This window comes from Habropoda laboriosa, unplaced genomic scaffold, assembly GCF_001263275.1.
Source record: "Habropoda laboriosa isolate 0110345459 unplaced genomic scaffold, ASM126327v1 scaffold175, whole genome shotgun sequence".
Taxonomy (NCBI): Eukaryota; Metazoa; Arthropoda; class Insecta; order Hymenoptera; family Apidae; genus Habropoda; species Habropoda laboriosa.
Window position 1 is genome coordinate 1,159,737 of NW_017100347.1, and position 11,010 is coordinate 1,170,746.

The 11,010-nt window shown below is 32.2% G+C and overlaps 1 protein-coding gene across 1 annotated transcript in view; it reads left to right on the plus strand.

The window, feature by feature from the left end:
- Nucleotides 1-3,083: 3,083 nt before the first annotated feature.
- The window catches only part of LOC108574550 (fibrillin-1-like), a 17,576-nt gene continuing 9,649 nt past the window's right edge, over nucleotides 3,084-11,010 (plus strand). The window contains 7 exon segments of the mRNA XM_017937159.1: nucleotides 3,084-3,372; nucleotides 6,331-6,639; nucleotides 7,892-8,131; nucleotides 8,465-8,612; nucleotides 8,852-9,066; nucleotides 9,852-10,007; nucleotides 10,925-11,008. Coding sequence (XP_017792648.1) covers nucleotides 3,291-3,372; nucleotides 6,331-6,639; nucleotides 7,892-8,131; nucleotides 8,465-8,612; nucleotides 8,852-9,066; nucleotides 9,852-10,007; nucleotides 10,925-11,008 — 1,234 coding nt within the window. The 5' untranslated portion in view covers nucleotides 3,084-3,290.

The window sequence follows — 11,010 nt, forward strand, 5'->3', positions numbered from 1 at the left end:
AAGATGATCAAATTCTAAGACAGTTTATGTTAATACATACATTCTACTGTTTATGTTAATACATGATCCAAGTGATGTCCATCGGCGGCGATACATTGTCTAAAACGAGTAATCATAGATTGCGATGCTCTTTCAATTATTTCTGGAGTAGTAGCAAAACAAGCTGTAATTATTCAATTTATGATGTCTTTCGGAGTGGTAGGTTGATGTCGGTAAACGTTGAATATATTGAGTTACTGTCTTGGAATTTGACCATTCTTTTGGTGTTCAAGGTCACCTCAAGGTTATATCTCGGACATGCTTGTATATATTGTACAACTCGCTACGAGATGCAATAGAAGAAAATATATGCTTTTCCGTATAAAAATATCGATGACCTTGAAAAAGAATTGAAAGAAGTGACCATAAAAAAAGTATTCGTTCGTCGAAACCATTCAAATTGTGTTTTAAACATTTCCCATATCATTAAAAAAAAAAGGAGATATTTCGATGTGTGGACCTACAGTTTGGACACCTTGTATAGTCGATTTTTCTGCTACTAAAAGCTACATGTCTGAGATATCGACTGTTTACAAATAATAATTAAAAGAAATGCTCCCTTATCTTCCTGGTATTATATCATCGTTACGCGTCGTTTGTCTGTTTTGGGTTCTCTTTTAGAACATAAGTACCTACATCATCCACATGTTGCCATTGAGGAAGACGCAAAAAAAAAGTACTACAGATTTGACGACGATGCGTAAGCATACAGACGGCTGATGTGGATGGCGAAATATTTGATTTTTTCACAATGCAAGACACTGTGACATGGGTGTTACACGATCGTCACAGAGTTACGCGTGTCACGGTCATCGAAATCTCATTAGCTCGATGACGATTCTCGGACTCGGATGGTTTGCTCCTGTTAGACGTTTCTTCACTTCCTTTTGCCCTCGAAATTGATTGAAATTCGTCGACGAAAAAAAGTTTAATAATCTTCGTTGTAATGTTTCCGACTTTTTTTTTTGTGTATTTTAATTAGAAGATCTGATTTTCGACAGAATTCTACTTACTGTTTTCTTTTTTCCCTCCTTAAACATTTGCTACGAGAACAAATCAAGTTCACTGGTTTGTTAACGTTTTCTGTGTCAAGCATTCGGTGTTTTAACCTTTCAAATGTGTGGACGCGTGCATAGATACATATATACGTCCAACGAATCTCCCCGGTACACATTTGCAGGCGTGCATATTAAGCATGTCCGATGAAATGTTGGCAACGCAGACTATGAACGTGTTTGAAACGAATAAAGATATTTTATACAACTGTAATTTTTTATGTTCAATTGAGTTGATATTATCGAAAAGTACAATTAAATAGGTTATGTTTCGATAAATAGTTCACCCTGTATGGTTTCTAATTCAAATGTTGATAAATAAACAAAAACGTAAAAACAATAAATAGTACGATAAAAATATAATATTAAAATAACACATAACCTTAAATGCAAGCAATTTTTATTCAATTCATTGAGCGAGAAAGTGTTCCTTTTATTGATCTGATTCTCGATTTTTGATCGATACATTTGAAGGTATTCCAAAATGAATGAAAGGCGGATACGAATGGTCCTCCTGCGGGTGGTACGAAATTCGCGACGTCAACAAAGCGTCTACTGTCCACAGAACACCCACAAAAAAAGGATCTTTATGCTGACATCGTGCAGGGAACACATGTCGCGGAAGAAGTCACCAGCGCTATGATCAACATGCTCTCGAAACTCCTGGAGGGGATTTTCTTTTGAAAAAGAGAGAGACGCACTGCGCAGTAGTGATGGGACTAACGTTTCTTCAGACTATGCATTTTTAAACACAAACTTGTTTTTTTCTTTTTTTTAAAGCAAAGATTAATAAAATTCAAGAAAACTATCTTTTCTACGAAAATTGATCATTATGCTTATTTATACTTCGATATTGAAATATATGTCATTTTACTTTGCGTCAAATATTTTCTTATTAAATTTTGTTTATAATAAACGCACTTATTACAGTTTAATAAAATATAATAGGCAGGTTGTTCCGGAAATCATGCTACAACAGAAAAGGTGATTCTTCATATAATGGTAAGTCGAAAATAAAGAATAAAATTTTTTTGTACAGGGCTTTGTTTCTGAAAAAATAGAATTTGAATATTCCGTTAAGTACGCATGTGTTTGACTAGCCGCAATCTGCCTGATTCACCCAATCTGACTATTCACCGTAATATTTCTGTCAGTCTGAATTTGGTATAGTTTAAAATAATGCAATAAGTTTCAATAATGTGTTTACCTTTTTTCATTGAAAAATTGCTGAAAATGTCCTTGATGTCGCGGACAAATTCTTGCTCGTTGAATTAAAGAAGCATAATCAACGATAATGCGTTCAAATTCTTCACTTCCTCGAATGCCTGGTATGATATTGTCTTTTACTTGAAGACAATTTTTATTATCCTTAGAATAGCTGAGCAACATTAAAGAAATAATTTATTCTAAAGTTAACGAATGTTCAAATTCGATTTTCATGAAAACGGAGCCCTATATAAATAAATTTTGTACCACGATTTTCAGAACACCTTGTATATATAGGTTCACCAATGTTTCATTTCAATTTAATATTATAATATCAATATAATATATCGTACCTTTGTCCTAATTGATGATTTCATACAAATTACATTACATGTAATATTTAATACATCAATAAATTAACACTCAGTCTTTCACCATGTCACGTGTTTAATGACTAAAGTCAGTAAACATAGTAAAGGAATAATTATATTTACGATTAGCAAAATGATTTGTCATAAGAAAAACAACTTAGATAATTATTTATTAGGATAAAGAAAGCAAATGAGCCACGAAAATGTTCAAGTAACTTATTAGAATTTCTAGCAAGTTTCGGATCAGTGCCATCGCTGAGATCGTTCTAATATTTATGCGCGCGCATGCTAGAGAGAGATTGAACGTAAGACTGAAAAGGAAATGCGCCGTAGGTTAGAAAAGGACAATTCGTGAAATGAGATGCACATAGAAAGGTGCAGAGGAGAAAACGGAGCTACCGGCAAACTGAACGCTTTAATGCACGCTGAGCGCTCGGCCGGAGCATAACCGATAAAAACGGAGGAACGATCTTTCGTGAACGGTCTCGACTTTTGAACGCTTTTTGTATTTTTCAAATTGGCCAACAGCACGGAGATAAATTTTCCGTAGAAATCACAAGGGAACTATTGTGATATCTGCACAGCAAAATTCGACTAATTTCACGAGAAATTTAAGAAGATGACTCGATTCAACGATCTACGTGCAATTTTCTTCCTACTTCTGGTCATACAGTTCGAGCAATTTTTTTCTCCAAGGCGAGGTATTATTCATGTTAAAAATCATATTTGTTTTTAAGTAATCGTGTGTTAGTCATAAAACTCAACGAAATAGATTTTTTGTTCAACTAGTATCTTTCTTATGGTAGGAAGATGATAAATAGAATACGCATTAAAGGAATCACATTCTTAGAATTAGCAATTGATATTAGTGCGTATAAAGTAACAAAGTTTCGCTAGTCGTTTAACATGAAAAATTTATGAATTATCATGGTGATATTGAAAATAATAATTAATAGTTAAAGATCGATCTTCAAGAAATGATATATTATTTGAAAATAATTTCCAGTTCCGGGTTAAAGTGTGGCTAAGCAAATTGTTTTGCAAGTAAAGTATATCGATAATCTTCGTTAAAAAATTTATCCATTCTATTAATTTTGAAGTAGAAACATTTTATTTAACCTAAAACTCTTTTGATATCAGTTGGACAAGTTTTAGAAAATTTTAGAACAAGAATTAGAAAAATGATAAATTAAAATTTATTTTGTTGAATTATGCTTTCATTATTAATTTTTTAATGTAAATTTTTTAAAAATAATTTTCACCGTATATTTATCTGCGTTAATTTATGTATTCGCTTGTTTTCATGAATTTGAGTTTTTATTATTATATTATTCCAAATCAGAGCGGCAAAATCGAATAAAAATGTTGTTATCGACGAAATCGTAATTAATTTCGAAGAATTCTACTTAAAATAAGCGCAAACAAATTTTTTTTTTTTAAGAATTTATAATACAGTAAAAAGTATAATTCACTTTTTGGAACAGAACGTTAAAATATGCTTAATATTAAATAACATCATTAAATCATGATAGTCGAAAAGGATTGCGCAATTTTCTAATGAAACAATGATGCACATGCGCTCGTTTCATTCTTATCATTAAACAAATTATAGTTTCCTTTTAAACACACGACGTGCACATTCTCTACTGATTTATAGAGATTTCCATTTAAACATTGTTATGAAATCAAATATATAGCGCACAAGTGTTCATTTTAAGGAAAAATTGAAATAGCTCCTACCATAAGAAGGAAAAACAATAAATTTAATTTCACAATAATATTATTAATCATAAATTAATTATTTCTTTCTTTTATTTGTCTTTATGTATTTTACTAATATTAATTGCTGCAATTCATAACATACTTTGGTGTCAAATAGATTTCTATACCGAACAGAGTACGACAATAATTGCCAATGTACAATCTGAACGAAATTAAGCGTTAAACAAAATTTTTTCACTGCAGTATTAAAAGTATTAGGAAATTTTTTCTTTTTTCGCCAGATGGTAAGAAATTCTCTATATGTGTGTTGAAAGATAAATCGTTCAAGTGAAATATTGGTATTTTCTGATCAACGTAACGATAAAAATAACAGTAAAATTGATGAGGTCACGGATGTTCGTATCGAAAAAGTTTAATTGGCACCGTGCGTTCGATTGAAATCATTTAAAGATACAATAGAATTAAATAATACGGGTTGGAGACTCTTTGTATACCCTGTGCTGCGTAATATTCATATTGTAATCGTATCATTATCTCTTATCATCTAATATTAGATCTAAGATTTTCTAGTTAACCATAAACAACTTGTTATGAATGAAACGTGTAGCTGAAATTATCTTGCAGAATAAACTAACTGGTTTTAAATGGAACGTACACGTATTCACTTAGGCGAAACGATAGCTGAATGAATATTACAGGAGAGAAATAAATTTGGAAAATTTGTTACACGCGAATGTAAATAAACCGCAAACAAAAGCGAAAGTAATAACGATCGCTATAAAAACATCTATCTGTAGCGGTTCTTCTTATCTCTGTACTCGGTAGAGAGACAGGAAGGATTTCACAAGGGACTTAAATTCTGCCAAGTATTTGTGAAAATGACATGCAAATAAGAGATAACTTTACGTCTCAGATTTAGCATTAGAAATAGTAATTTTCCACGCGCATAAAGAGATTTCTTGAAAATTGTGTATTATCGTAATTCGGAAACAACGAATGCGATAAGGATGCTGAAAATGCCAAAGAGGCAATTTCACTTAAACGCGAGCTTTTGAATAGAAAAACCGTGTATTTTTATCGAAGAGCTCAAAATTTCAGGGGATTTATGGTTACAAGTATACGTTATTGAAAATAAATAATGACAGTTGAAATGAAATTACGATCGTAGAAATATCGATCGATAGAAAGTTTATCGAGCAATCGAATATGTTACTACAATCGATTTAAGGATTTATGATTGTAAATATACGTTATTGAAAATAAATATTGGCAATTGATGTTGAATTACGATTGTAAAAATATCGATCGATAGAAAGTTTATCGAACAATCGAATATGTTACTACAATCGATTTAAGGATTTATGATTGTAAATATACGTTATTGAAAATAAATATTGGCAATTGATGTTGAATTACGATCGTAAAAATATCGATCGATAGAAAGTTTATCGAGCAATCGAATATGTTACTACAATCGATTTAGGGATTTATGATTGTAAATATACGTTATTGAAAATAAATATTGATAATTTCAATTAAATTACGATCGTAAAAATATCGATCGATAGAAAATTTATCGAACAATCGAATATATTAGTACAATCGATTCAGGGATTTGTAATTGTAAATATACGTCATTGAAAATACATATTGATAATTGAAATTAACTTATACAATCGTAAAAATATCGATCGATAGAAAATTTATCGAACAATCGAATATGTTACTACAGTCGATTTAGGGATTTATTTAATTCATTATTTCATACAGTATATAAAATTGTTATCGATTAATTCGATATTATGGATAACGTAGTCGAAAGAGAAACGAGCCAAAATAATTATACATTCGTTAGAGACGCGAAAGAGAAGTAAATACAACTATTGAAAGATGCATTATCGAAAATGTTGATAAAGAGAAGTATACTTGTTGAACAGGAGTGTTGCTAAGCGAAGCTAGAATGGAAGCACAGTTCGAGAAATGCTGCGGGCTTGGTACCTCGTGGGCTTTGGAAGGGATTGGATGTGAAAAGTTCACAGGGCCGGTGTCCGGAGTGCCAACAGTGGAGCAGGGTCTTTGTTTGGAGGCTGTGGATATTTGTTGCGTGAGAACGTATCATGAGCAACAATGCAAGAAAGGAAAATCGGATGCACGTGCTGGTTTAGCGTGCGTTACTGGTACTAAAAGCAAACGACGTTTAGGACCGGGCGATTATCATCGTGATTGTTGCGAAGCCTGTAAATTAGGTAACTCGTATGTTTCTTTACTCTTCGTTGCATTTATTTTTCGATCCTTTTTCTTTGCAGGAATCTGTCACCAATAATATTGAGAAAAATTCGAAGGAAAAAGGTTTCTCCCCAGTTACTATTTCATTTTTTCTTTTTTTTCAATAAGATAAAATTAATATATTGTACAAGTTAAAGTAGCTTTTTTTATTCAAGGACACTGTAATGCTTGCTACTTTTCAGAGGAATTTTTATACACTTGTGTAGAGAAAAAAGTGGCGGTCGACATTTTGAATGCGAATAGTGTGAATTTAGGTGAACTTGAAGATTAAGATTGGAGACACCGAAATCACTTTTCGCTTGAATGTTTTTACCGCCGAATCATTGCATTAGATGAAAAAACATATTTTTTTTTTTAACCCTTACGTCAATAACCGGGTACCCTTTTGCGTAATTCTCACGTAAAATATTTGATGTTCCAGGTAAAAGATTGAAATATCCAGCCAGATCGTTGTTATTTCGCACATTTCCTATCCGTGTGTGCCTCAAGTTTCGAATTTTCTTATCAGAACAACTACTAAAATTTGACGATAAAGTAGACGACAATTCTGGTCATTGAAGTAAGGGTCAAGCTCGTTGAATTTGTTTCAATGCTTGCTAGCTGACAGCCAAAAAACTGTATGTTTTAATACGTAAAAAAGTTGAAGGTGACCTTGAAACTTTATTTGAAAAAAGGCAGAAAAATCTAATCTCATCACCTTGAAAGCCCTTCAAAAGCCTCAATTTATGGAAGAAATGACAATTTATTGTAAAAAAGAAATTGATCGCTCCATTAACAACGAAAATAATAGGGGTAGTCGCGTTATGCGATTTTATAGAAGCCATTTTGGAAAATCTGGTTATCAGATAAACTTTTCTTTTGCACATTTCCTACATTAATGGCTGTACTTACATATGTGCACTTTATACACTAATCAGAGACATCAGAATCAAATAAGATTCCCTATTCTTGGGCAAATGTGTCTTACGGAGAACATTGTTCACTTTTACCATTTTTTTTTACTCTGTCCTAAACCTGCCTGAATTGCGAGCGCTTCGCGCTTCTTCAAACCCTCATAATTTCGTTAATACTTATTTCAAATTTCGTTATAATTTTGGCACACATAGTTTAGACACTGTACATTTATAAGAAAGACAAAAAATTGTTTGTTTTACCAAAATTGATAATAACGCCTAATTTACCCCGATTATTTACGAAATAATTTCGTTAAAGGTATTTTAACCGGATCTATGGGTCAAGGATGCGCTTTCAAGTCGTTCACCTTTGGAAATCCATGGGATCCCGCATTTTTGGAGTGTTGTCATGAAGCATCACCGAGCACCACGACAATCTTGACTACAGAATTAACAGACGAATCTTCGTCAAGCGATACTACAGAAACCGACACAACGTCGTCAATGACTGAGACAACGTCGTCGTCAACATCCTCTTCCCCATCAATACCTACACCTCGTAAGCAACGAAGACGAAGTTCAATCGAAATTGTTGAAAATAGTTGGAACTATAAGTTTCACATTGCAAATTTAAATAGAAATATAATTACAGTTGTTCAAGATTGAATTTGTAAAAATTATACCACTGTGATGAAAGATTTATTTTTTTCTTGTGTAGATAGGAAGGTGAAGGATAAAGATTTATATAATGTAAAGAGAAGATAAAATTTGTTTTGTTATATGATATAGTTATGACTAAATTTGAAAGGAATTAGCAGTGCAGTAATTACTTTCTTTAGTTGTCACATTATGAAAATATAATAATATTAATTGTACAAATATTAATTTACAGCGCTAGATGATATTTGCCAACTTATGAAGGGATTACTCTGTTCTGACATTTGCGTTCCTACACCAGGGTCATACTATTGCAAATGTCGTGATGGTTTCACTTTACTAGAAGATGGAAAAACTTGTAGACAAGATTTACCGACTGATAGGTACAAAAGTTCCATCAAAAAATTATCCATAAAATAGTCCTGCTGGGCTTTTGTAAATTTTTCTTTTAACATTTTTTCAATAATGTTTGAATAATATTAATATACTTATCAATTCTTTTTCTAAGTAATTATAAAAAAAAGATGGACCAAATTTTTTTTGCATTATAAAGAAATATAACCTTATATATTAACAATGTTAAATATTGTGAAATATTAAAAATTACCATTTATCCAACTAGGTGCAAATCAAGTAATCCATGTGAGCAGCGTTGCACGGACAATGGAGTTGCAATTACATGCAGTTGCGATCCTGGTTACACATTAGCGAAGGACAAGCATTCTTGCATCCCCAAATCACCGGAAAAGAAAAGCACTGTTCCAGAGGAAAAAGATGAATTGTCGCCACTTTGTCCATCTGGTTACCGTTATAAAGCTTCCAGTCAGGTTTGTGACGGTGAGTGTGAAAGAAAGTTGGGAATATTCTGAGCGATAATCATTAACGATTTACATTGCGAGTAGCACAGTGCTGGGCACTGTAGACGATGGTCACCTAGCAGTAACAGGCTCTCTTTGATAAAGATAAGAAATATACTGACCATCGTTAAAAATAAAAACAGTAACCAAGTAAATCTATCTTTAAAGAAGAAGTCAAAATAAATAAAAATGACAGATATACGACAATTTTTGCTGGGTGGATACATTCGCCTACAGTGCCTTAATCCTTTCATCGCTGTTGGCGCCTACAGGCGTTTTGAAAGTTTGCTCGTATTTTCACCTTAATTTTATGCTTTGCGCATTTCAGTTTTAATTCAGTAAAACAAATTTGAAATTTTTTAATTTTGAAGATTTTAAAACCAATTTTACAAATTTTCAATTCTGCATTTAAAATTTAGCGCAGCGAAAGGGTTAAGGATCCTCAGGTATTGATAAAAAATTTTAACAGCACATACATATTCACGATGCATGTTAATTACATATATGAATTGTGCATTTCGTTAAACACCTCGAAATCAAATTCGAAATAGTCATTCATAGCGTTTGAATTGCTTATGTTTACTTCTTCTTGTGTCATTTCAAACATCCTGGAAATTTATATCACAAATTTCAACTTTATTCTCAAATACATTTTATGTTTGCTTAACAACAACAGCTTTATTTTTGAACGTTACGTTTTTATGATTTTGCATTTTGCTTTTGTCCATGGTTACTTTTGTTGCCACTGTCTGTCCCACTGCTTAGACGTGAACGAGTGCATAGAGAAAGCAGTATGTCCTGGTCATTGCGAGAATACTATAGGATCTTATATATGCACAACGAAAGATAGTAAAAAAACTGTCCCTTCTCAAGATTGTCTTCCTGGATACCAGTGGGAACCTGCTCTACGTCTTTGTGCAGGTATGTATAGAGTTCATCTTAAAATTCTCTAATTTTTCACCATGATTCCTATAATTTGTTCTTCAATTTCTGTTTTCAATGTATGATTCAATTTATTGGATAATAAATGTTACTCTGAAATGTTACATCTCTGGCAATTGTAGGGAGTAATGTAAAGTTTTATAAAAATTAGCTTCTTTAGTTGTATTGAACTAATATTTAAACGTATCCACATATAAGAGTATATGTATTCAATAAATTTTCTAAATAAAATAAAATAAAATATTTCAAAGTAAAATAAAATAAAATAAAATAAAATAAAATTTCTTCTACAATCTGTGGTGATCTTACAAGTTTCACTATAACAAAGGAACAAAGGAGGAGGAATTTGGCTGCGAATGTTACAGTGATGCTAGTGTGACCTTGAATGCTACATATTCCAGCGTCGCCTATATTTCTTCTCGAGGGACCGTCCCTCGTGGAATTAGGACACTCAATCGCATCAATTTTGGTTTATTCTCGTTTATTCAACAATTAACCTACTGATTAGAACTGACTGACTGCAGAATAAGCCTTTTGCTTTTCAAATCTACGAGAAACCTAATTGTTAATTATAACGATCCTTTCAGAAGCCTATTTATTTCTGAAACTAACCGAGGTTCTGATTTTTTCTCTGAACCTCTCCACTAGACTTATTGTTTTAAACTCTCTGACTATCTTGATGCTAACTAAACTAATTCACAGTAATCTTAATATAGAATTCCTAATTTTTGGAATCATTTTATCAAGTACTTCTATTTCAGACTATATGTACCTATAGGTTTTCAGATTGTCAGAGTAGTACATATGTAAAGTGCGTCTTTGGTTCTTTAAATTACGATTAATTAATTTCATATCTAACATCAATGCATACTGTTAAAATTGATTACTTTTTCTAGATATCGACGAGTGTCTTATATTATCAGAACCGTGTCCTGGGAGGAAAAATTTTTGCGTTAATACACAAGGCAGTTTTAATTGCCTT